At 62.0% G+C, this 26,816-nt stretch overlaps 1 protein-coding gene across 5 annotated transcripts in view; it reads right to left on the bottom strand.

Annotated features, from left to right (window-relative positions):
* Positions 1-23,185, bottom strand: part of TRPM2 (transient receptor potential cation channel subfamily M member 2) — a 31,859-nt gene extending 8,674 nt beyond the window's left edge. Inside the window, exons 1-19 of one of the 5 annotated variants that reach the window (XM_040986698.1) lie at positions 22,812-23,185; positions 22,012-22,103; positions 16,662-16,830; positions 14,983-15,163; positions 13,757-13,923; positions 10,869-11,049; positions 10,527-10,588; positions 9,936-10,136; positions 7,829-7,931; positions 6,901-7,022; positions 6,385-6,705; positions 5,440-5,577; positions 5,177-5,306; positions 4,950-5,095; positions 4,237-4,349; positions 3,301-3,514; positions 2,527-2,645; positions 2,003-2,135; positions 1,466-1,637 (exon numbers count right to left, since the gene is read on the bottom strand). In XM_040986698.1, coding sequence (XP_040842632.1) covers positions 1,466-1,637; positions 2,003-2,135; positions 2,527-2,645; positions 3,301-3,514; positions 4,237-4,349; positions 4,950-5,095; positions 5,177-5,306; positions 5,440-5,577; positions 6,385-6,705; positions 6,901-7,022; positions 7,829-7,931; positions 9,936-10,136; positions 10,527-10,588; positions 10,869-11,049; positions 13,757-13,923; positions 14,983-15,163; positions 16,662-16,830; positions 22,012-22,103; positions 22,812-22,976 — 2,929 coding nt within the window. In that variant the 5' untranslated portion in view covers positions 22,977-23,185. The other 4 variants (XM_040986699.1, XM_040986697.1, XM_040986700.1 and 1 more) reach the window with 4 other exon arrangements.
* Between the last annotated feature and the right edge of the window lie 3,631 nt (positions 23,186-26,816).

The following is a 26,816-nucleotide window of genomic DNA, read 5'->3' as shown; positions in this document are numbered from 1 at the left end:
CCGCAGGGCGGGTGCTGGGACACCACGCCCTGAACCACCTGGCAGGCAGATGCCCACCACCCCGGGGGACGCCCGGGGGGACGCCCAGGGGGACAGCCAGGGGACGCCCAGGGGACGCCCAGGGGGACAGCCAGGGGACGCCCAGGGGGACGCCCAGGGGGCCTGGCCCTGCCCAGGCTGTGCAAAGGAACCAGTGAAGGGATAGATCTATCCCCACACAGCCTGCTTTTTAAATGAAATGGGAAAATATACTTTTTTTTCAAAGAATATCAACAAAACCAAAGTCTTATTCTTGGAAAAAACAAACAACATGACCAGTGTTTAACCGGGCTGGAGGAAAGCTCAGGTGAATGACAGCAGATATGAAAGAGGACACCTCACGGCCACCCTTGCACAGAGAACCAAGGAAACGGCACAGAAAATGTGTCACACGGATAACTTAAGAAAAAGACAGATTCCTAGCAAGACACACACTACGAAAAGTGACTGGAGAAAATGCAGAGAATATGACCAGGGCTCGAGTTTGTGAGTTAGAAACATCACACAGAAAGGATGGCCCTGGCCAGCCAAGTCACTGCCTGCCCCGCCAGCACTCCACAGGGCCACTGGTTCGAGTCCCGGCTGCCCCACTCATGATCCAGCTCCCTGTTTAGGGCTTGGGAAAGCAGTAGAGGACAACCTAAGACCTTGAGACCCTGCACCCACTCGGGAGACTCAGAAGAGGCTCCTAGTGCCTGGCTCCAGATCGGTTCAGCTCCGGCCGTTGCAGCCACTGGGAGAGTTAACCAGCAGGTGGAAGATCTGTCTCTCCTTCTCTCTGTGTAAGTTTGCCTTTTCAATAAAAATAAATAACTGTTTTTACAGATTAATTTGAAAACCAGGGTTAGAGACCTTCCATCTGCTGATTCCCACCTCCAAATGGCTGTAACAACTAGGGCTGGGCCAGGAGAAACCAGCAGGGGCTCCATCAGGTCTGCCACGTGGGCGCAGGGACCCACGCGGTCGGGCCATCACTTGCTGCCTTCCCAGGTGTGTTAGCAGGGAGCTGGGTGGGAAGCAGAGCAGCTGGGATATGAACTGGCTTCCACATGGCTACCCCAGAGTGCCGGTCCGTGCTGCGCCACTTAAGGCAGGGTATTGGTGGTGTGTGGACTGTAGCTGGCTGAGTCCTCACAAACTCACTAGTAGGAACAAGAAGCTATCCTGGGCATTGGTGCCCACCCAGAGTCGGAGGAAGTTCCCTCTGAAAGTTGAGGGACAGGAGGGTGTCGGGGCACTCCGTGTCAGGGGGTACCCACACCAGGAGCCACCAAGGGGCCACACAGGACCCCTCACTTTGCACCACGTAGGCATCAAGGTCTCAGCACTGAGCTGACCAGAGGGCCCTGCCCAGTCTCCACCCCCCTGAACTGCAGGGAAGGCTGCTGGTCTGAACCTGCCCCCACACCCTGGAGCCAGACCCTACCGTCAACATAGCGGGGGATCTGGCCGAAGATGGTGAGGTACGAGTGGTAGACAACCCCACGGAAGATCCAGTCCACACGGTTCTCATTGTGGATGAGGATGGCCTGCTGGGCCACCCCAAAGGACACCACCCACACAGCCAGCAGGAAGAGGAAGAAAAAGACGTCCTTCATCTGCAGAGACAGTGAATGCTCATGTGGTACAGCCCGGGGAGGGGGGAGCCCAGGGTAGCAGGGGACCAGGGAGGGGGAGCCTGGGGTGGCAGGGGACCAGGGAGGGGGAGCCTGGGGTGGCAGGGGACCAGGGAGGGAGGAGCCGTGGAGGTGGTAGGGGACCAGGGAGGGAGGAGCCCAGGGCTGGCAGTGGTCCGAGGAGGGAGGAGCCGCGGAGGTGGTAGGGGACCAGGGAGGGAGGACCCCGGGGCTGGCAGTGGTCCGAGGAGGGAGGAGCCGCGGAGGTGGCAGGGGCCTGGGGAGGGCATTGCGGGCTCCCCGGGCAGAAGGCCATCCCGGCTGCTCCCTGCACTGGACGTCCTCACCATGCGCTTCACGATGATGATCTTGGGCCCCAGGATCTTGTTGACCGTGAAGATGTGCATGAGCCTCAGGCAGAACATGATAAAGTCCAGGGCGAGGACCACACGCCCGGGGTACAGTGTGGCCGGGATGAGCCTGGTGGGCACACCGGGCACAGCCACCTCAGCACAGACTAGTGCCCGCCCGGCCTGGTGTGCCCCACTAGGCCCCTGGACCAAGGCCAGGTAGGAGGTCACGGCTTCTGTGCAGAAAGGCCCAGAAACCCGGCCCAGGCAGGGGAGCCAAGCCATGGGGGCTCAGGGGGCAGGAAGGGCAGACCACGGGAGCCCCTCTGCTGGCGGGGGTGAACGCAGCCTCACAGGGACACCGAGTCTCCCTGGGCAGAAAGTAACCCTGGAGGGGATACCCTGAGCTGCCCAGGAGCACCCCAGGCCACAGTGCTCCATCCCAATCCCTTAGGCAGTGGCACCACAGTGGCCACCCCCAGGCCCACCCACCAGATACACCCCAGCCCACAGCTGCCCACCTGCAGATCAGCCCCACTATGAAGAGCAGGATGGCTGCCACGTCCAGCTTGTTCCAAAAGTCGCTTAAGTACAAGGCCACCATCTTCACCAGCCCGTACTCGTCAGGGTCACAGAGGAGCTGCCGAGGCCACAGAGGTGGTTACCATGGAAACCCTCGCCGCCCCCATGGGTGGGGTGGGGTCTCCATGATTCCTGACCCTGGAGCTAGTGGACGGCCCAGGACAAGCAGGTGCCCTCTGGATGTGGGGATGTAGGGGGCACTGGCCCCCATGCAGGAGGTTGTGTGGAGGGGCCTGCCCTGCTACAGCACATTAACCTCCATCTCCCATGAGGGGGCTGGTTCGAGTCCCGCCTTCTGCACTTCCCACCCAGCTCCCTGCTAATGGCCTGGGAAAGCAGCGCATGATGGCCCAGTCGCCTGGGCCCCTGCATCCACAGGGGAGACTCAGATGGAGCGCCTGGCTCCTGGCTTTGGCCTGGGCCAGCACTGGTCATCGTGGCCATCTGGGGAATGAGACAGGGATCAGATCTTTCCGTGAATTCTCTGCCTGTGAGGCACAGCCAGGGCCCCAGTTCATGCCTGTCCTACCTGTCCTGGGCTGCAGGACCCTCAGACTCCCGGCACAAGACCTCTCCCAGCTCAAAGGACACCCCAGAGGGTGACACAGTGAGTGGGACCCCTGTGTGGAAGCCTTCACCTCGACTCCCAAGCAGGAGTGACCTAGGAGGCCTGCCAACATCCCGTATCCTGGGACCACCAGGACCGGGCGCACCTGCCGTATCTCCTCACACACGAGGGACAGAAGCCACAGGTAAACCAGGTACTCGCAGTAGGACGGTGTGGGTTGGAAGTCCACCATGAGCACATAGGCGAAGAGGCAGAGGAAGGCGAAATATGACAGCGTGTACAGGAGGAAGACGACCACGGGTGCTGTGAAGAAGGCAGAGATGCGGGCCAGGCCCCTTGGGGCCCGTGGCCTCTTGTTCCTGCAGGCAGAGCCAGGGCAGGCAGTGAGGCTGGGGTCCCAGCACCTGCCCCCCGAGCTGCATTCACCCCAAGTGGGGAACAGTATCCAGGGGAACCGTGCTTGGGGCGGGGCGAAGGGTACCCTAGGCCTGGGCATCCCAAGAAGACGGCTCTGATGTCCTCAGGGCAGGGACATGGCAGTGGCAGAGGTCCCAGGTACCTGGGTCCCAGGCAGCTCGCCTCCCATCTCTACATGCTCGGAACAGCATTGCCTAGGTGCCCCCGGGTCCTGGGCACTCACAACCACTCAGTGGCCTGTGGCCTTGGCCACTAGGAGGACAGTGCAGGCACCTGCCTGTGGCCCACATTTTCTGGCAGGGGCTCAACTGCCAACCACCCAGGCAGGGACCCCACATCTGCTGTCCCCAGCTCCCAGGGAACCCAGGACCTCCACCTGCTCCCTGGTTTTCAGTCCGGGCAACAGGGTGACTGCACCCAACACAGGCTGGCCCGGGCTGACTCTGGCTGCCGGGATGGGTGGTACAGAGGCCTCGGGCAGGGGTGGGCACAGTGGTGCTCTTCCTGCATGGTGAGGGGACAGTGTTGGGACAGAGTCCCACCTTGGCTTCTGCCCATGCACCTATCCCATCACAACCACCCAGTCCCCACCCCTAGCTCACAGTGGCCTCATTTGGGGGAGAAGCTTCTGGGCCCAGTCCCAGTGGCCTTCATCCCAACGCACCTGAAGGAGACCAGGCCTGTGAACAGCAGCGGGAAGAAGAGCAGGCACAGCAGCACCTGCCACAGCCTGGTGTCCACACACAGCTGGCCCCACCACACATTGGTCAGGAAGGCCTGTGGGGATGAGGGGCAGGGGTCTCAGGGCATGGCAGCAGAGCCCAGAGGGCCACACCCAGCGCAACAAGCCCGATGTGGGACGGGCCGTGCCGTCAGCCTGCTGAGGCACATTAGGAAACAGCAGGGCAGGCTGTCACACAAACTGGCCACCTGTCCCTTGTACTGTGGGAACCGCCTCCTGGGACCCACCCAGACTGGCCCTCATGTCCTGCAGGGTTAGGAGGAGACCCTACCCCGGGTGCCCCCAGACACCCCCAGGCGTGAGGGAGCCTGGGAGATGCGGTGATGGCCTGGAGCCGGCTCCCAGGGATCCAGCGTATAGGATCACTCGCCTGGCCCAGCGGTGTATGGCTGACACTGCCCAGCCCATCCCTGATGTCCCCAGTAGGGAGCGCGAACATGCAACACCGCAAATGAGGAGCTTCCCTGGCTCCCTAACGGGCAGCATGGGGCAGGTGGCTGCCAGCCCAGTGCCAGCCCTGGTGGCTAAGCTGTGACACACGTGACACCGACACCAGGCATGTGTGAGCTGAGGCCATGCGCCCCCCCGACACACACAGAACATGGTGCCCATGCGCAGGCAGGCTGGGAAAGTACCTGGATGCCCCCATGAGACACAAACTTCATGGCCTTGGCCTCCAGGGCCAGCTGCAGGCAGGTGGTCTTGCCCCAGCCCTCCGACACACGGATCAGCAGCTTCTGGGCCCTCTCCTCATCCTTCCGGTAGCACTCGGTAAAGACACCTGGGGCATGGGGGGACCAGGTCAGGGCAGGGCGGGCAGCATGGGGCGGCACCCGAGTGCCCAGCCCTGGGGCAGGCTCACCGATGGCCCTGTGCTCAAACTCCCTGGCCAGTGCCTGCATCTCCTCCGAGGTGTCCGTGTCCTTCTCTTCCTGGCTCAGCGCCTTCAGGATCTTGCTGCACGCCAAGGCCGCCACAATGCAGTCCTGGCTCTGGAGGCCGGGGCAGCGCCGTGAGGCCATCAGGATCCACCCAGGCTCCCCCAGGTCCAACCTCCCTCTACCACCCCAGGCTGCCCGGCTGGCCTCCACACAGCCATGTCCACCCAGGAGCAGGTCACATTACCTGAGCCCAGACGATGCCCGCCAACTCCCAGCGGTTCTGGACAACGGCCCAAATGAGGAGGTCCCGCATGGGGTCCACGGTGGAGGTGGTGTGGTTGGTGGAGCGTTTATAGAGTGACCGGAGACTCACTGCCTGCACCTGCAGGGCAACGGCCACTCTGAGGCCCAGGCCACACCCTCAATGTCCCTGTTCCTGATCTGGCCCTTAGCTGCTCTTCCAGTGACAGCCCTGAAGACTGGAAAAGCACTGCTCTGGAAGCATCTAGAAGATCTAGAAAGTGGTCCACCATCTGACAAGGTCAGCCCCCAGCTCACGCCAACCTGCCTTAACACGCAGCTGGGAGCTCCTGGGGGGATCCATCTCAGACCCATGGCCTCCAGAGCAGGGGACACATCTCCCACATCGCACCCAGCACCAGTTTTTGTAAGCGATTCTAGAAATTTCCTGAGTCTGATCCTTGTGAAGAAATCGGTTTGCCTTCTTAAACCACAGACACAAGTGAGCTTGAGCTGCCCAGTCCAGCCCAGCAGGCAGCTTCCCTCTGCAGCACTAGCCTGAGCCAGTGGAGGGCACCACAGCACGCCCAACACCCGAGCACAGTCCCCTTAGCCGGAGCTCCAGGCACCGGGACAGGCACAAGGCGGACAAGATGGGCAGCAGGTGTCCCTGACCTACCCACACCAGGGGGCTCGGGACCCGCCTCAGGGCCAGGGGACTGTTCTCCTTTCGGAAACAGGCTCAATTCCAGCCCTAACTGTTACTGCAGGACCCCAGGGGACGGTGTCCCCGCAGAGGAAGAAGTGACCCCAGGTGCTCTCCCCAGCAGGAGGGGGGTCGCCCGTGGGCAGGCTGGGGCTGGAGGGCGGGGGGACTCCCTCTCCACCTGGGAGCTGTCCATCTCACAGTGAGCCCACGAGCCGACCCTGGGGCCTGAGTGGTACATACACAGAACTTGGACTTGGGCAGCCGTGTCTGGTCGCTGCAGTGGGGCCGTGGGTGCAGTGGCTGTGTGAAGTCACCCAGCAGCTCACGCAGCACCTGGGCCACGTGGTGCATCTGCAGGGTCTCGGCAGCCGCGTCCTCGGCCAGCACCTCTCGCAGCTTGCAGTGGAACAGGCACAAGGGCTCGAGGTTATTGTAGAGGTGCAAGAGCGTGTCCTGGGTGACAAAGTCCTGCAGCTGCACCCCTTGCTCCAGGAACAGCCGCACAAACTCGGGCTTGTTGGAGATGAGCGCGGCCAGCACCATGGGGTGCAGATCTGAGGGCTGAGAGCCGGGAGTGCCCCTCAAGTCCACTGCCAAGGACCCCCACACCCATCCACATCCCTCAGGGCCCCCCAAAACACACACAGCCACACCTCCTGGACCACCCAACCCATACACACACACAGCCATATTCCCTGGCCTTCCCACCCTGTCCACACAACCACCATGTGCCCTGGGGGACCCCCAGAGCCCCACCTTCCACTGCCACTCATCAGTGAAAATCTCGCTGCGGGCAATGTCCACGCGGTTCCAGGCTACGGCCAGCTTCAGCTGGTGGTCCCAGTTCTCTTGGCCAAAGTGGTCATGGCTCCGCGAGGCTGCAGGCGAAGTGTAGGGGTCGGGGGCTTCGAGCCAAAGCTCCCTCCACAGACGCTCCAACTCCTGCCCCGCGCTCAGTCTCGGCCTCCGCTGGCTGGCCTTCTCTCCTGAACGGGCTGCACTCTGTCCTGCCCCCACCCAGGCCCTTGTCCCCACCCTGCCCCTGTCCTGCCCACCCAGTCACAGTGTGCTCCTGGCCTGACAGGGACCCACAGTGCTGGTCTCTCCTGGCAATGGTTCCCCCTGGTGAGGTAGGTGTGGCCTGTCAGTCAGGCTGCCCTGGCTGCCACGGGACGTCTCCTGGGGACCACCCTCCCCTGCTCAGCCTTCTGGCACCTTCTGAGCTGTTTCCATCCCCAGCTCTTTCTGATGATTTTTATTTTATTTGTTGAGAGAGAGGGAGAGATCTTCCACCCACTGGGTCACTTCCCAGTTGTCCACAACACCTGGGCTGAGCGAGCTGAAGCCAGGAGCCTGGGACTCCATCCGGGTCCCCCAGTTGAGTAGCAGGGACTCCTGGACTCACACCAGCAGGAAAGCGTGAACGGTTCCCACTTCTTCCAGGGTCGGACCTCGCTGCCTGGGGTGCCTCGCTGTCCCCAAGTGGCAGAGCTCCAGGCAGAACAGCATGGGAAGGGGGACGAAAGGGAGACTCCCAGCTGCCCACACAGGAATTCATGACATCCAGCACATCAGTGTCAAAGGTCAGGGGAGAAAGGAACTGGCCTCTGATGCACCAGGTGGCCGACACCCCAAGTCCTGCCCATGGACCTCTCCCCCAAGATCCCCCCTACCTAACCCTCACCTTTCAGCAAGGCGTGCAGGATGGCCACGTCCACATCCTGCTGGCCATCCTTGCCCTCCCGGAAGATGGTCAACAGCTGTCGCTGGCGGACGATGTCCTGGATCTGCCACAAATGTGAGCATCTGAGGGGGCAGCAGTAGCCAACGATGGCTGCCTGCTCTGTCTCCGTTAGGGACATGGGACTGAGGCCTTGGCCTGGAGCTGTGCACACGGGACTGCCACCTGCCCCCTCCTCCTGTGACAGGGAAGGAAAGACCCAGGGAGCCAGCACACACCACGTGGGTCTGTGGGTGGAACACGACTAGAGCACAAAGATCCCCTTTCCAAAGGCGACGCCCAATGACCAATCAACCAGCACTACTGCAACTGTGGCTCCCCCTCCACCTCCCTGTCCGCCTCCGGCCCTTCCCACAGCATCCGCCCACCTGCTGTCCATCAGACATTTGTAATCCACTCACCCATCCCTACCTTGTACCCAACCTCTCACCTCCCCTCTGTCCATCCACTGCCCATCAGGTGACCCACCCACCCACCCATTTACCTAGCTCCACATCTGTATGCATATTCATCACCCAGCCAGCTCTGTGTCTATAGAACCACCTAGCAGCCCTGCGTACCTCGCCCACCCAGCCAGCTCTGTGTCTACCACCTAGCCGCCCTGCATACCTTGCCCACCCAGCCAGCTCTGTGTCTACAGAACCACCTAGCAGCCCTGTGTACCTTGCCCACCCAGCCAGCTCTGTGTCTACCACCTAGCCGCCCTGCATACCTTGCCCACCCAGCCAGCTGTGTGTCTATAGAACCACCTAGCCGCCCTGCGTACCTCACCCACCCAGCCAGCTGTGTGTCTATAGAACCACCTAGCCACCCTGCATACCTTGCCCACCCAGCCAGCCAACTGTTGTATGCACACACCTCCCATCCATGTGTGTGTGTCTCACTGTGTACCAGAGTACCCACCCCCTTGTCCATCTCTCTTCTGTCCATCCACTGCCCACTCTCCCACTGGGCAGGATTCTCAGCCAGGCTCACAGCTGGTACAGGACAACAGCTGGTGGGGGAGTGGGGAGGCTAGCCAGTCTGGCCGTGAGCTGACCCAACAAAGCTCTGCCAAGATTGACCCCAAGACAAGGTGCCCACCATGGAGGCCCACTCACAGGTCTGGGGCTCCTACAAAGACACACAGGTTCAGATCAGCCAGGGCGGCACGTGGGCAGGGGATGTCACAGGCATCAAAGGAAGGATGTCCCATGAGCCCACCTGGGTCCTCTGGAGCCTGAGTGGCGGCCTGGGTCGCGGGGTTTCAGAGCAGGGCAGATGCAAGGCAGGCCAGCTAACTGCCATGGGAAGCCTCTGTGCAGCGGCTGCCACTGCCTGCCAGGGCTGTCCCCTGGGGCTGCACAGTGTTCCCAACAACGGAAACTGCTCTGGAACCAGAGGGAGGGAGTGAGGGTGGGAAGAGGGGGCGCCACCCAGGGATGGTCACAGCCTCAGCCCTGCCTATCTGCCACCAGCAGCCTCACCAGCTGCAGATCTGCCTGCACTCCCTGCGTCCCCTCTGCCTGTACCCCCGCATCCCGTCCCAGCACCCCCAGACGTCTTCTGTGTGCCTCCACGTGAGGGACAGTCACCCCCCTACTCCAGGTGCAGGGGGCAGGTCAGGTATGCCATCCTCTCCCCGGCCAGCTCAGGACACAGCCGCCCTGCCGGGCCCCCCAAGGACCTGGTGCTGGCTCCGAGCTCAGGACACACAGTGCCCGCGCACCCCCTGCAGCCTTCTGCTCTGAGCCCTGAACTGGCCCCACCGGCTCCCCCTCCACCCACTCTGCCTGCCTCCCTCCTCATCCTCCACATCTCCCTGGGAGTCAGCGAAGCTGGCCTGCACCTCAGCTCATGCTGCTCCCCTGCCTGCCTCCCCTCTATCTCTGCAGCACCCTCCCCCATACAGCCCCTGCAGAGTCTGGGGTGAGCGTTAAGCCCCGCACCCCTGCCCCATTGTCCCATCATCCCGCCTGGGGTCTCCTGCCCATCCTGGGCTCAGAGCGACCCCTCGGTCCAGACCGGCTGGGGCCTGCACCCTGGGTCCACGGCACCTCGATGCCCACACCTTCTTGGTCCACTCGATGAACTGGTTCTCGGTGAAGGTCTCGAAGTCATCTTGGAAGAAGAGGCTCAGTTTCTGCTGGATCAGGGCCACAGTGACGGCAGAGACGGGCAGGCAGGCCACCTGGGCGATGACGTCGGCCACACGACCTGAGCCCTCCACTACCACACAGGGTGTGCCGTTGGTGATGGCGTTGTAGATGGTCTGTGTGTGGGGGTGCCCATGAGCCTGCTGGGGTGCCAGCTGTACCCCAGATCCCCTTGGGCAGTGGCAGGGGTGGGGGGCATGGTCAGGGCTGCACCCCACGGAGAGTCCTGCTGGGGCCTCAGCTGCTGAAGGGGTGGAGCTGCCACTCAGCATCGCCATAGTAACAGGACTCCATCCCCGCCCACCCTGGGACCTGCACCCAGTTACATAGGCCCCAAGAGGAGCCAGGGCTCAGGGGAGATTTCAGTGATGCTCACCCTGGGAGAGGAAACAGCTCAGGGCCTGATAGGCAGGACTCTCCCCAACGTCCCAAAAGCAGCCCCCAGGCCGGGCGCTGGAGCAGCCGCCAGAGCCAGGCACCCCCATACCGCCACCACCGGAACTCACGTTCAGCGTGCCAGGGCCACCCTCCAGCACCACACAGACAATGGGGATCTTGATGTCCACACCTGGTCAAAACATGGACCCTGAGTAAGGGCACCTCGCCCAACCCAGCCCCCAAAGCCTAACCCGACCGGGGCGACACGGACAACTGAATGGCCGGTGAGAAGGGACCTTGAAGGCGGCCACTCCAAGCTTGCAGGGGACTCGCTTGCCCTGTCCCTCCCCACTCACAGCCGTGTTCCCCGCTGCCCCAGGGACAGACACCGCCCTGGGGCCGCCCACTGGTGAAAGCGGCAGGGAGGCTCAGTGTGCAGAGCCCCAGCCCTCGTCCCCTCACCCACTCACCGCCTCTCTCCTTTCTTTGTTCCGATATGTACTTCTCCAGCTTGGTCCTCAGGGGGATCTCGACCCCGTACCGGCCGTGCGTGCCGTCGTCCACCAGGATGAAGTGGGAGTGGTTACTGTCCAGGCACGTGAGGCTGCCCTGGCCCTCCTCGTCCATGGTGTACTCGGCAGGGAAGCACCCCTGAGGACAGCCGGGCGCAGCAGACACGGACTGAGTGAGCCTACACCCAGCGCTGGCTCGGAGCACTGGCCACCCCCGGGCCTATGACCGTGAGCTCATTTCAACCAGAGGCGGAGGGCTGGGGGAGGTTAGGACAAGATTCTCAACAAGGCAAGATGAGCCAGGGCCGTCCGTCGGGGACCGAAGCGCCAGTGTCCCCACGAAACAAGCGGGCCCACAGGTGCACAAGGCAGGGCTGGAGGAAAGAATTTGGAAGCAGGTACCCAGCATGGCAGACAACACCTGGGCACTGAGCAAGGCACAGGCAGGGGCTGAGCACGGTGGGAATGGGAAAAGATTTTCTGAAAGATTGGGTTGGGCCAGCATCACGGTGTAGCAGGCAAAGCCACCAGCTGCACGGCACAGAGCTGAGCTGGACATGGGGTCCATTAACAGTGGCCGGCAGCACTCAGAGCTCCAGCCATGTGTGAGGGCACAGCCTGGCTACTTCTTACAACTGCTCATAAAACACAGATGAAAACAGACAAATTGAGGGAAGAACTAACGGGAAAAACATGATTGCACAGAACCCCAGGCCTTGGTGCTTTGGGACACCGTGGGCCTCCACAGAGTACGCAGAACACCAGAAGCATTCCCTGACAGAGGGAGGAAAGGACACGTGGCTCAACAGAATGCTGAAGTCGATTGACCACGGCAAAGCCCCCAGCGAGCACGCGTCCAGACTGGGAGAGACACGCGAGGAGGCAGAGCAAGGTCTGAAGGCTGCCAGAGGTGTGCAGGTGGCAGTCAGAGGCTAAGCCCGAGGCACACAGGGGCTGTCCTCATGAGGGTGATGGGGGCAGAGGTGCAGGGAGAGTTCCAGACTTTCAAGAATTTGCCCCAGGATTAGCATTGTCAACTGGACACTTCCACGCTGCCCTGTGAATGCGGACAGCTGTGACTGGTATTCAGGTGTTGGTGGGGACGGCTGGGATGGTCACTTGGTGTTGGTGGGGACGGCTGGGATGGTCACCTGGTGTTGGTGGGGACGGCTGGGATGGTCACATGGGTGCTGGTGGGGACGCTGGGATGGTCACATGGGTGCTGGTGGGGACGGCTGGGATGGTCACCTGGTGTTGGTGGGGACGGCTGGGATGGTCACATGGGTGCCGGTGGGGACGGCTGGGATGGTCACCTGGTGTTGGTGGGGACGGCTGGGATGGTCACTTGGTGCCGGTGGGGACAGCTGGGATGGTCACCTGGTGTTGCTGAGGACAGCTGTGACTGGTATTCAGGTGCTGGTGGGGACGGCTGGGATGGTCACCTAGTGTTGGTGGGGACGGCTGGGATGGTCACTTGGTGTTGGTGGGGACGGCTGGGATGGTCACCTGGTGTTGGTGGGGACGCTGGGATGGTCACCTAGTGTTGGTGGGGACGGCTGGGATGGTCACTTGGTGTTGGTGGGGACGGCTGGGATGGTCACCTGGTGTTGGTGGGGACGGCTGGGATGGTCACCTAGTGTTGGTGGGGACGGCTGGGATGGTCACCTAGTGTTGGTGGGGACGGCTGGGATGGTCACTTGGTGCCGGTGGGGACAGCTGGGATGGTCACCTGGTGTTGCTGAGGACAGCTGTGACTGGTATTCAGGTGCTGGTGGGGACGGCTGGGATGGTCACTTGGTGTTTGTGGGGACGGCTGGGATGGTCACCTGGTGTTGGTGGGGACGCTGGGATGGTCACCTAGTGTTGGTGGGGACGGCTGGGATGGTCACTTGGTGTTGGTGGGGACGGCTGGGATGGTCACCTAGTGTTGGTGGGGACGGCTGGGATGGTCACCTAGTGTTGGTGGGGACGGCTGGGATGGTCACCTGGTGTTGGTGGGGATGCTGGGATGGTCACTTGGTGCTGGTGGTACCCTTCGTGGCTGTTCATGATGTGGCCTTTCCCTCTGTTGTGTCCTCCGCCCTGGCCCTGAGCTCCCTGTGGCTGAGCTGACCATGTTCCCTGCCTATCCTTGCACTAAGAACTGTGAGCTGACAAATGCTTCTTGAGCCAGCCTTAGCTGTTTGAGAAATGACCAGCTCACCTGTCCCAGGGACAACAGGAGTAAGATTTGCCCCAGGAAAGGCCCCCAGCATAGCAGGCACACCTCTGTGGGGCAGTGGACAGTCAAGCTGATGCTGTGGGTGGGCGAGAGGTGGAAGTGCTTTCACAGGACACGGACATGACCCTGGGCAGGGGCCCAATTGCAGCAGTCGCGCCACCCCAGCTACCCAACGACGTCAAGTCCCTGTCTCTGTGGTTGCTGCCTCAGTTTCCTCCTCTGTCCAACGAGCAGGCAGCTGGGCCAAGCCAGGCCTGTGCAGCTAACCCCCCCTCAAGTGTGGATGGAATACAGAGCCCATGTTACTTGTCCTGCAGGCCCCTCACAACCCACACCAAAGGGATGCACGTCCTCACCCAGAAAACAAACAGAGCAAGAGCCTGCTCAGCCCAGCCTTGCAGTCAGAGAGGAGGCCAGTGTGGGGCCACCCGGGCCAGATCCCCGCCCTGAGCGCCCAGGCCCCCACCGTCAAAAGCACAGGCTTCGAGCATCAGATAGCCTGAGTCCTGCCAGCTGAGCCCTCAGCCACACCCCTGCCCTGGTCCATCCACGTTGTCCCTGTCCCCTCCCACACTGCGCCAGCAGCCAGGCCCAGCCCCGGCGCCTGCAGCCCTGGTCCACTCACCTTAACATTGATCAGACTCTGCCGGTTGTGGACGGCGCCCCACGTGGCCACCCCGATGGTAATGACCTCCCCCGCCTTGTAGCTGCTGCTCGTGCTGAAGTCCCGCACTGCCTCCCCAACCTGCTTCATCACGCCGGCGTGGGAGCCCCCAGTGATGATCCAGGCCCCTGGGGAGAGCAGACGGACAGTCCTGAGGCACGCCTACCCCGTGGACACCTGACACCCGGGCCCTTGATCTGCACATGTCTCCCTCAGGGGCCTCTGGACAGCCCGGCAGCTGCGAGTCTCCAGGGAGGCGAAGGCAGTGACAGCAGGTACACGGCCCACCTCAGGAGCCACGTGTCCTGCAAATGGGGGGGACAGTGGTGCAGAACAGGGACCCCATCTTCCCACGGCCCTACCTCACTTCCTGTGGCCAGGGGTTGGGGTGCAGAACAGGGACCCCATCTTCCCACGGCCCTACCTCACTTCCTGTGGCCAGGGGTTGGGGTGCAGAACAGGGACCCCATCTTCCCACGGCCCTACCTCACTTCCTGTGGCCAGGGGTTGGGGTGCAGAACAGGGACCCCATCTTCCCACGGCCCTACCTCACTTCCTGCAGCTGGGGGTGGAGGTGCAGAATATCAGATGAGGTTCGAACTCTTGGACCAGGCTTCTGCTGACCTCTGAACAGCGGCTGCCCAGGGTAAGATGGCCCCAAGCAGCAGCCTGTGCCAGCGCCACATGGGCTGTGAGCCTCCGCATGAGGCTGGGCAGCTGCTCAAAAGTAAGGGCACACGACACACCGGCTCAGTGGCTAACCCTTCACCTCCAAGCACCAGCATCCCATATGGGCACTGGTTTGTGTCCTGGATGCCCCATATCCCACCCAGCTCCCTGCCTGTGGCCTGGGAAAGCAGCAGAGGATGGCCCACAGCCTTGGGACCCTGCATCCACATAGGAGACCTGAAAGAAGCTCCTGGCTCCTGGCTTGGGTTCAGCTCAGCTCTGGCCTTTGTAGCCACTTGGGAAATAAACCAGTAGATGGATCTTTCTCTCCTTCTCTCCTTTCTCTGTATATCTGACTTTCCAATAAAAATAAGTAAATCTTTACTAAGAAACCAGGGGCCTGGCAGGTGAGCCATGCCTTGTCCTGAGATAAAATGAAACAACACAAAGCACCCCCTCAGTGTGGGGCGGCGGGTGGGGCCGTGGTGCTCCCTGCAGCCCGGCCCCCTCCACGGTACCTGTGGTCTGCGCGACCTTGACCAGGCCTCTGCGGAAGAGGCTCTTCAGCCTGGGCTTCATGTTGAAGTTCTTGGCCCCACCGGTCACTGAGATGAGCAGGTTGGGGATGTCCAGGCCCCAGTGCTGGGTCATGAGTTGGTAGATGACACTGGACGGTGTGTCCTGGGACACGCGGACGTACTGCAGGAAGCGGCTCTGAATCAGCAGGCTGCACAGCCACGTGGCCAGGGCCTGCCTGGGCCAGCTGCCCACTACACAGCATAGCGGCAAGGCCTGCAGGAGGGGCCCGGGACGTGGCCTCACTCTCACCCTCATGGGGGACTAGGTCCTCGCCCCCTTAGAGAACTGGCCAGGGGCCCATAAGGAAGACAGGCAGGTACCAGGCAGGTCCAGGCCCTGTGGTCATGAGCCCACATGGACTCTGTCTCCACAGCTGACCCAGCCTCAGACAGGCCCCCGCTGGACAGGGGACATGCGTCCTGGGACTCACACTTGGTAAGAAAGGGGAGGCGGGGTGCTGTGTTAGACCGGCTCAGAGGCCACAGAGACCGGGGTGCAGGACAGAACACAGCTGCATGAGGCTCAGCCAAGCCACCCCTGTCCTCCCCTGCGGCTCAGCGACATCAGAGTCCCCAGGTTCTAGCCCAGCCACTTCACCTGTGCCCCAGCTCCCTGCCAGCAGCCATGTACCGTGTACCGTGGCCAGGACACGGACCCTGCACCCACATGGCCACAGGCAGAGCTCCTGGCCCCTGGCCTCAGCCTGACAGCCCTGGCTGTTGCAGGCATCCAGGGAGTGGACCAGAGTGGAAGATCTCTCTCTCTCCCTCCCTCACCCCCTCTACCTTTCCAGTTGATGAAAATAACCACTCTTTTAGGATATGAAGTTCACCCACAGGGTTGCCTCCAGTCATATGGTAGGGGTGGGCCATGCCCCAAGGCAGACCCTTGGCTGTGGGGCTCCGGGCTTTGCCCCCAGGTGCTGGCTCCCATGGCGCCTGCAGTGTTCTCTTTGCCACCAGCTGCCCCTGTTGGAGCTGCAGGGCTCCTGGGTACAGGCCTGCCGCCTGCCATGGCCCTGAGCACAGAACAACAGTGGGACTGCCCAGGTGGGGAGCCCCAGCTGGGAACTGTAGGGACCCCAGGCCACAGGGCTACTCCAGGGGACCTCCTTCCCAGGCCCAGTCTCAAGGGCACTTGGGGAGCTGGGGCAAAGATCATGCCAGCTGCTAAGAAGCTCCAAGGGGCAAGGGTCTGGCACAGCGACCAGTGGCGTCAGCTGTCCCCCCAGGACAGCTGTGACAGAAGCCCAGCTAAGCTGCAGGCTGCCAAGCCCTGGGTGCTCACTGGGGGACCACACAGGGGTGCAGGGGCCAGGGGACACAGCCTAGGCCTGGACTCTCCCGTCCCATCCCCAGCCTAGGCCGTGTCCATAGCACAGAGCCCTCCTTACAGCCTGCTCCTTGCCACGCCTCACAGCCACAGTCCCCAGGCCTGCGCTGGCCTCACTCGGCTCCCGGACAGCCGGGACTCCGGGCAGGAGCCGGCAGATCCCCTGCCCGCCCTGGCCCTCAGCCCCAGGCGTCCCCCAAGTCTCCCTCACCAGGGACTCCTGCACCACTGTCCCTGGGGTCCCCTGCATGGTCACTGCCCTCAGAGCCGCGGGGACAGAGCTGACCTTCCCCAGCTTCTGGCCCAGGCCAGCGAAGACAATGTCCCCAAAGGCGTCCGTGGCCATCTCCTGCACGTGTGTCTTCAGGTCCCACTCCTTGCCCTGGAAGGCCATGGGCTTGGTGACCTCTTCTGGGTGCTTCTCACGAGGGTAGCCACACTCACACACCACCTCTCTGTGGAGACACGATGCAGTCGGATCACCGTGAACAGGAGGGAAGAGCCCCTCGCTGTCCTGGGACCTCCTCCCCACCGGCAGTGACAAGGGACCCTGGACGGGCAGGAACTTCAGCCTCTGGTCCTGCAGTGTAAGCTGAGCCGTGGGCAGGTTGGATTCTGCACCATGTCCCTTCCTGCCCACACCCGCAGGTCACAGGACTCAGGGGTCACACAGGGCCCTGCCTCCAGGAGCCAGGGAACCTCCTCCTGAGTGGAGGGGACCCGCAGGACCGTAAGTAGAGGGTCTCAGGGGCCATCCTAAGATGCTTCATCAAGCAATCTCAGACAGGAAATATGAGCAGTGATGCCATGACATAACAAGCCACACAGGCATCCCATATGGGCACCAGCTGCTCTACTTGTAAGGCGGCACTCTGAGGACTGACCCCACCATCCTGGACTCAGTGCCACCCTCAAGGCCTTGAAAGCCTGCTGACCCAGCACTACCGTAAACCTCCTAGGTCTCAGCCCCCTGAGCACCTGCTGACCCAGCACTACTTCCTAGGTCTCAGCCCCTCAAGGCCCACTAGCCTAATTCAGTTAGTGACCTTCAGGTTTAAACTGTGCACTCACCAGTCCCCTGGGCATTTATCCCTGGCGTCCCCTACAGCCGCACCTGCCAGTCCCTGCGCTGGCACTCCCCACACCCACCTCCAGGCTGGAAAGGTGCCCTGCCCTTTGTTCCAGCTCCCTCCTCCTGTGTCTGTCTCTCTCTCAGTCTCTGTGTGTGTCTCTCTATCTCTCTGTATCCCTGTCTCTGTCTCTCTCCCACCCTCCCTGTCTCTCAGTTCTCTGCTCTGTCTCTCTCTCTCTGTGTCTCTCTCTCGCTCTCTCTCTTCTCTGCTCTGCTCTGTCTCTCTCTCATCATGTGTTCTGTCTCTATCTCCCTCCCTCCCTCTCTCTCAGCTCTTCCTCTGCTCTGCTCCTTGTCTCCCATCTCGTGCTCTGTCTCTCTCTGTCTCTGTCTGTCTCTCTCTCAGCTTTTCTCTGCTCTCTGTCTCTGTCTCTCTCTGTCTCCCTGCTTTCTCTCTGCTCTGCTCACTGTCCCCCTGGCCCACACTACCTCCCTCGCTGACAGGAAGTCTGTCTTGTGGCTCAGTTGCTGTGTCTGGCGTCTTGGTTTGTGGGGAACAGCTCCCAGCACCTCCCTGCCAGCTCCCTGCCAGCGGCCTGGGAAAGCAGCAGAGGACAGTCCAGGTGCTTGGGCCCCTGCACCACGTGGGAGACCTAATGACACTCCTGGATCCTGGCAGCCATTTGGGCAGTGACCCAGCAGATAGAAGGTATCTCTCTCTATCTCTCAGTCTCCACCTTTCAAATAAACAAATGACTCTGAGAGAGCTCGCACAATGAATTGTGTTTAAAAACAAATAGGTCACCTTATCACTCCAAACAGTTATGTGGGCAGGCTGAAGGAAGGGTATACACAGCAAGGCATCGCCAGCACATGCCAACACCACGCTGAGCACAGAGGGCAGAGGTCATGCGGTGCCCAATGGCACTCAGGGGTGAAGCACAGACTCTGCCTACAGGGCACAGGGCACAGAGGAGCTGCAGAGGGGACATAAAGGGGGACAGGGAGCTGGGAGGAGAGCCGTCTCCATAGCAGTGTAGTGCTGGTGACAGCACTGTGGTAAGCTGACAGCACACAGACACACATACACACTGTGTCACACACCACACACACGCCATGCACTCATCACACACACCTCCCTACATACACCATATATACAGCACACACGACACACCACACACAGACCACACCATACACACAACACACACACCTCCCTACATACACCATACACACACTGTGTCACACACCACACACAACACACAGACCATATCACAGATACACACACACTGTGTCACACACACACAGACCACACCACACACACACCATGCACTCATCACACACACCTCCCCACATACACCATATATACAGCACACACGACACACCACACACAGACCACACCATACACACAACACACAGACCATATCACAGATACACACACACTGTGTCACACACCACACCACACATACCACACACACACTACATACACCATATACACAGCACACACAACACACAGACCATATCACAGATACACACACACACTGTGTCACACACCACACACACGCCATGCACTCATCACACACCTCCCTACATACACCATTTATACAGCACACACGACACACCACACACAGACCACACCATACACACAACACAGAGACCATATCACAGATACACACACACACTGTGTCACACACCACACACACCACAGACACCACACCACACATACCACACACACACTACATACACCATATACACAGCACACACAACACACAGACCATATCACAGATACACACACACACTGTGTCACACACCACACACACACTGTGTCACACACACAGACCACACCACACACACAACACACAGACCATATCACAGATACATATACACACACTGTGTCACACACACACACACACCACAGACATACCCCACAGTCACACAACGGAGTCTCACACGGCTGCCCCAGGTGACAGTGCCCAAGGCCTCGGGGGACTCCCGTCGCGGAGCTGTCCTTGTGTGTACTCCCGTCCTCTGGTGCAGCCACAGAAGGCCTGTGGTCCTGCCTGTGGGCTGAGGGGTCTCCGGCCACAGCGGCGGTTCGCTGAGGCATCAGGAGGGAGGCGCAGGTGCGTGCTCTATGCACCTGTCTACTGGAAACCACGCTGTTTGCTCAGATTTATACTTCTGCTGGTGACCCATGACCTGAGCAGAGCAGCCACGCGCGCTCCTGGTGCCCCTCCAGCGAGGCTCACCCCAGGAACTCTGAGGCCTGCGGGGAATCCTCATTAGGGGTGCAGAGCCAGCTCCCGCCCCCACTTCCCCACACACGGATCTGGAACAAGCCGCTTCCTTCCCTCCTTCCTCTCTCGGCCCTGTCCCCTCAGATGACATCAGATGTCAAGTGCCACACATATCACACCCTCGGGCCTGACAGTGCAGGAAGCAGCGTGTGCACTACTGACCCACGAAGAGCCTGCCGGGAGCCTGTGGCCGACAGACAGACAGGTGATACCACAGCACGACATCCATGACAGGCACGACACGCACTGCAGGCACGTCGCGGGCATGGCAGCTGTGACACATGCACGCCAGGCATGACTCCACAGGCATTACTGCCATGACATCCATGACAGGCACGACACAGATGTGACCCACGCATGGCTGTACAGTAGCCTGGCACAACAGCACCACACAGAGCCCCTCTCCCATCCAGCCCTTGCCCCCTCTGGAGGGTGACCCTCACCCTCGTCCAGTACCCACCTCAGCCTGGACCTCAGCCAGCAGCTTGCCCTTCATGCTCAAGTGACCTCGGCCTGGAGGTCAGAGGAAAGTCCTGTGCCAGCCAGGGTCTCCCCACAGGTGGAGCGCCAGCTCCCCAAGACTCCTGCTCCTGGCAGACAGGGCTCTCCCCAGGTTGTGCCCACTGGGCCCTGCCATGCATGCAAATGCCTGTGGGCCTTCCTGCAGTCAGGGGCAGAGGTGGGCCCAGGAGCTGGTGTGTCCGGCCCCACACAGGCCCTGGGTTCCCCAACAGAGAGGTGCCCACAGGGAGCCAACCATGTCCCCCTCCCCGCAGGAGGCTCCCACGGACTGCACGGGGTGAAGGCATGGGTTGGTGCACACAGACCCCCCACACACCGCGTTCTCCGGGCCCAGCACTCACAGGCCATGTACCCAGCTAGCGTCCCCCCGAGGCCCACCACAGCGAAGCCGCACCCTTCCCTAGCTCGGCTGCTGAGTGAAGCTAACACACATGGGGTGTCACATCCCACACCGTCCCTGTGGCTGGTGACAGACTGTTCGACCAATTCACCCTTCCCGTGGGGACCCAATGTGCCTCAGCGTCTGTTCCAGCACCCCCAGGGACCCCAAAAGCCACGCACGCGCACACCTGAATCCATCCTGATGTGGGATAAATAGGTGGGCAACTGTTAGGTCTGCCCAGCCCTCGTGCCCTCCTTAGCACGGAGCCTCTGTGGACAGAGGGAGCCCTCCTGCCTGTCGGCCCTGGCCTCACAGCGGCGCCGTGTCTGACTGAAGGGCCTAGCGCTGGCTCCGGTTCCGCCCCTGCCCCCTGCACAGCTAACGACTCCCCCACTTGGGCAGACGTCATGCCGTGGCAGTGAGGGCGCAATGGGGAGAAAAGCCCTGGGCTGTGTCCCAAGTGCACCAGGGTTCCCAGGCACGAGGCCATCCATGGCCGTGGCAGGGCCTGGCAGCACTGGGCTCCCCCCGGCTGCCCCTGCACCCCCAGAGAGCTCCCCTTTCCCACAGGAGCCAGTGACAATGATGCCCCCAACAATGAGACAGCTCTGCCCAGGCCCCAGCCCTGCAGGGTACAGGTGAGTCCCGTGCTGCTACACAGGGACTATGCCAGCAGAGGTTGCACCTGCAAAGGCCCTGGGGCAGGAGAACAGTCAACCAGAGCCCAGAGGGGACGAAGGGGTGAGGGAAGGGAGGGTGTAGTCCACATGCTCCAGCAGCAGGTGCCAGCCCACACCGCTCCGACTGCAGGCTGCCACCACCGCAGCTCCACAGAGGCCTCACAGCCTCGCTGTGCCATGGCTCACTGGGAGGACGGGCTACGTGGCCCCGTACTGGAATTCTCAGGCTGCCATGGCGTCTTCCTGCCCTCGGCACATGTCTCTCAGGGGACACATCTGCTGCCCGACCCGCAGGCCTGGAGACAGAGCATCTACAGAGGCCATGTGGCCCTGGGTCCTGGGGGCTGAGGAATCCCCCTCAGGAATGGGGCTGGACCTGGGCCTTCCCATGGCTCCCCCTTACCCCCAGCTCAGGGTCCCACAGCTCTCCCAGGGCCACATCCGTTGCCCAACCCACAGGCCTGGAGGCCGAGCATAGATAATGGCCATTCGGCAGCCCCAGCCAGCCACCTACACTGTGCACCTGCGGCTCCTTCCCTGCGTGGCGGGGCAGGCGGGGGCTGGGGAGGGTTCAAGCACAACCTCTCGGGCACTCAGCCTGACTGGACACTGTGGACTCCCCTCCACTTGGCCCCAGTCACACCGCGGCCCGCGCTGGGCAGGGGGGAGATGGGACATGCTCTCACCCAGAGTCCGACAGCCTGGCGCTCTCCACAAAGTATACACACTGCTTCTTCTTGATGTTCTCTGAGATCCACGAGCACAGAGCTCCCTGCAGCTGGCACAGAGGGCAACGGAGGCCTTTGAACTCTGCCAGTCCCACCCCAATGGCCACCCCAGCCTCCAGGTGGTACAGAGAGCAACTGAGGCCCTGGGCCTATGCCAGTCCCACCCCAATGGCCACCCGGCCTCCAGGTGGCACAGAGGGCAACGGAGACCCTTGGCCATTGCCAGTCCCACCCCAATGGCTATCCTACCTCCAGGTGGCACAGAGGGCAACGGAGACCCTGGGCCTCTGCCAGTCCCACCACATAAAGCCACCCCAGCCTCGGGGGAGCCCATACCCCTGGCACCCATACCTAGGGTCCCCAGAGAGGAACCCAGGGGCTGACAGGGGATGCTGAGCAGTTGCCTGCAGCCCTCACTGGCAGGGAGGAGCAGATGCTGCCCGCGGACAGGGGGCTGCGACCTGGAAGGTGTGTGCACGCAGCCTTGCCGAGGGCTCCAGGTGAGACCACACTGGGACCTGCGGCAGTGCCCTGGAGCCTCGGGGCAGGCAGGGGCTGTGGAGTGACTGTGAGGGGCAAGAGGAGTGGCAGCTGTCCACACATCCAGCGCAGGATGTGAGTGCCCGCCAAAATTTCCCAACCAGGAAGCAAGCACACAAAGCTCACCGCAGGTCTTCCTCTCCCAGGGCACTCCTGGGCTGGAACCAGTGACCAGCACCTGCCGGGGCAGGACTGACCAGCCAGCAGTGCGAGCTCACCTCTTTGCTGCACCCAGAGGAGTGCTGGGACCTCCTGCCCTTGCCCAGGCTGCTTTTCCTTTGCTGGGGGTTGAGGGCTACCTCCACATCAGAGACACTCCCGGGCTGCACCCCAAAACCCTCTTCCTGCTCCAAGCTGGCTCTCCTGGGGGCCAGGGACTCCATCCTGATCCAGGCCCTGCCTCCTTCAGGCTGGTCTGAGTCCTAGAAACAGAGAGAGGATGAGGAAGCCCAGGCTGGCTCTGGGGCCTTCCTCTGCATCTATTTATTACCCCCTGCCCCACTGGCTCTGGGCAGCCAGGAGGGGCACATGCCCAGGGCACCCTATCTAGGGTGCTGCCCCACTCTTGTCACTCAGGCCCGCCAGCGGCAACAGACCCCACGGCCCTCCCACGGGTTCATCTCTCCCCACCAAGTCTTCTTTCATTTTCCACAGTTGAGAAAAGGCCCCATTTCCAGAAAGGGCATGGCCACTTGCCCCAGGAAGTGAGCTAACGGCAGAGCTCACTTCCTCCCGGCCGCTCTCCTGGCTGTGCTGTGGCTGACCCCACCGAAGCCACAACTGGCTGCCGGTCTCCCTGGGTGCATGAGACCCTCAACCCGGGCCGGCGGATCATGGCCCCTGCTGCCCTGCCCTCTGCCTGTCCACTCAGCCACACCCATCCACTCGGCCCCTTTTCTGCCCACCTAGGCAGGTGTCCCGTCCCTCGCCCTCAGAGCTCAGGGAAGCGAGGAGCAGGGCACATAGACACACAAGGCAGGTGACTGCAGTCCCAGCACTCCTGAGGACCACAGCCTGGCCTCCCACCTGCCCAGGGGCTGACTGGGAGCAGTCCTACCTGGAGGCAGGGCATGGGGCTGCCCAACAACAGAAGTGGGGACCGCGGAGGTCTGAGTGGCGCCCTCTCACCACATCTTGGGGCCTCCGACTACACAGAGATTAGGGTCGGGGGCCTGCCAGACCCCACCCCATCCACCTCTGCCCCCACTGACACCCGCATGGGGCATGCTGGCCCTGCTGCTCCCCCTCCTCCTCCTCCAGCACAGCAGGAGCCAATGCCTCAGCCTGGGCCTACGGTGGAGGGAGCCCCGAGACCAGGGAAGATGTGCCCCCCACCCTTCACCCACAAGCCAGCTGCACGCCTTCAGGGAGCCCTGGTGTACATTTATCATCTACACAAGCTCCCAGCATGGTGGGGGAGAACATTCTAGAGGTCGATGGAAAGAGGCAAGCAGGACCTGACAGGATGTGATGCCTGGAAACGCACAGGTGCCAGCAAGGGCCTCCAGGAGCGCACCTGCCCCAGGCACCTAGCAGGAACTTGGGGCTGCTGTGGGCGGGTCCAGCCCAACTCTGGCCAGCAGCCAGCAGGAGGTCGGCCTGACCAGCCCCCAGAGAGGGCAAAAGCAGAGCGGGAGCAGCACCCCTGCCAAACGCATGGACTTCCTGCAACCTTCGGGCTGCCGTTCACTGGGCAGGGAGTTCCCTCAGACCCAGGGGACCCTCTCCTACATACCCACCGGGCACACCAATAGAGAGGGGACCGACCCTGCTCCCCCAGCGTAGGCCAGCTAGGGCTCCCTTCCAGGGTCCCCTCTGAAACGTGCCTCAGAAAGCACTTTGCAACAAGCACAGGTGCACGCTGGTGAGGGCCCTGAGGTCTTGTCCTCACCCACCCCTGCACGCCCTCAGACGGGGCGCGGGCACAGCCTCCCTGTACCGCCCAACTGCGCGTCATCCCTCAGTCCCCGCACCCCACCCCCATCCCTGCAGGCACTCCGCATCGCACCGCACCGCCCATGCAGCCTCCCCCAGGAACCAGTCCCAAGACCATGCACACAGGCTCACACCCGCCACTTCCCTGCAGCCCAGGACAGGCTTCCCAAGCCCAAACCACAGCGACCCGCACCGCACGCGCCCGCGACCTTGCTTCCTCCCAGGCGGTCCCAGCCGGTATCCGGGGGTACCTGCTCTGAACCCTCCCCACCGCACTCACGCTGCAGCTTAAGCGGCTTCTCTGGCCCTACGGGGCCGCTGTATCTGGGGCGGAGCGTCCTTCCGCGCCACCAGTCCTCCTCGTCCTGGCTGCGCTTTGCGGTACTCGGTCAGGAGCTTGGGGCGAGCGGGTCCCTTACACCCCGTTACACCCCGCCCCGCGACGCCCGCCTGAGGGCGCAGCCAACCCCAGACACCCTCGGGAGGCGCTCACTCGGGTGGACTTCTCTGCGATTGGCAGCGAGCGCAGTGCCCCTCCAGGCGGTTGTGCGGTTACTTTTTAAAGTCCAGCCCAGAACACCCCAGAGCGGGGGAGGCGCATGAGTCCCAGGTGGACACGCACCCCCAGGGCCCCGCTAAAGTCCCATGGTGCCCACGTCAGGGGGCCCAAACCCAGGACCTTTCCAGCCAATGCTGGAGGTGGCATTCAGAGAAAGGGCAGCAATGCAGCAGCCCTGGGGGACCTGGGCAGCAGAGCCCTGCCTTCTCACGTCCCTTATCCCAGACCCCAAGATAATGACTCCAGCCACCATTGGTTCACCCCACCGTCCTGGCGCTCTCCCTACCCATTGCCAAACCCACGTGGCACCCCAGGGCCCCTGCTCCCCGTCCCCTGGAGCCATGATCACCCACCTGCCCCTGCCACCTGCCCACCTGCTGTCCACAACACACCCTTGACTCCACTTCCCCAACTTCCAGGCCTCTGCCAAGCCCATCACTGAACTTGCACCAGTGCAGCCCCAGCAGCCACACCAGGAACCCAAGCTACAGGGGCTCTGCCCACTGCAGGGTGGCACAGACCCCTGCCCGTTTCCTGGGGCAACCCAGAAACATCCTGTGAGTTCCAGCCATGCAAGTCAGGCTGTACAACCAACCGCCTGCTCCACCCTGGAGAGGTACCCGGGACCTCAATTAATGCCCCCGCAGCAGCGTCCCCAACCAGGACCCTTTTGTCAACTAACTGCTCGATATAGGGCAGGGCAGTTAGTATTTCATAACTTGGCAGTAACGGCTGAGCCTCCGGCTGGCAGTTTCCAGGTACCCAAGGCCTAGGTGGAAACTTATCAGTAAAGCCGTTGGTGAGCTGACACCTGCACCGACTCGTGGGGGCCGGGAGCACTGGGCTGGCTCCTGGCCTCCAAGCTGGGGACCGCAGGTTTCACAAGAAGGCCGCGTTCCATTGGCCAGATGCCAGCAGCTGCAGTGAGGCAACCATCCTTCCCATGCACGCGTGGCCAGGCCGGGGCCCAGCGCCTGCTGGCCTCTGACGGAGCTGTGCTCACCCAGACATCTCCCGCCACCGCTACGACTGCGGTCAATTACTGCTGTGGCATCTGAGACACCATCCCCCTTGGGAACGGGGGTCAGGGTGCCCAGTCACGGCTGTCCTCTGTCTGCCTGGGTACCTCCCATCTTCAGCCACACCTACAGAGACAGGCAAGCTCTTCAGCCTGCAGTCCAGTCACAGCCGCACGTGCCCTCTGGGGCGCCGCCATCTTCCAGGGCCGCCAGGCAGCACCAGCCCACACATGGCCAGGCTGATCGGCAGGGCCCCGTGGGGAATCTGAGATTCTCCGTGGCGCTCGGTGCCCGTTCTGAGCCTGGCTCCAATTCAGCTTGCCAGGGGCCGGCTCAGTCACCCCGGGCAGCGTCCAGCTCTCCCTGCTTTGCTCCCTTGGGGCGTTAACACAGCTCTCAGCCTCACGCCCCCACATGGCCCAGGCTGGCATGTGACAGTGTCAGGCCCCCGGGGCCCAGCAGCACTTCCCAGGAAGGCCTCGGGGTTGGTGCCCGTGGCTCTCAACACTGACCCCACTGTCCCCACCCTACACCTGCTCTTGGCAGAGCACCTTGCTGTCCCTGGCTGTCTCTTCAGCCCTCATGGGGTCCTCCTGGGGCCCTGGCATCATGGCATAGCAGGCTAAGCCTCCACTTGCAGGGTGCTGGCTCAAGTCCCCGCTGCTCCGCTTCTGATGCAGCTCCCCACTAGTAATGCTCCTGGGAGAGCA

This window comes from Ochotona curzoniae, unplaced genomic scaffold (assembly GCF_017591425.1).
Source record: "Ochotona curzoniae isolate NIBS_2020 unplaced genomic scaffold, NIBS_Ocur_1.0 contig_4516, whole genome shotgun sequence".
In the NCBI taxonomy this organism is placed as follows: domain Eukaryota; kingdom Metazoa; phylum Chordata; class Mammalia; order Lagomorpha; family Ochotonidae; genus Ochotona; species Ochotona curzoniae.
The sequence above is the reverse complement of the archived record's forward strand: the minus strand, read 5'-3'. Positions and strand labels throughout refer to the sequence as shown.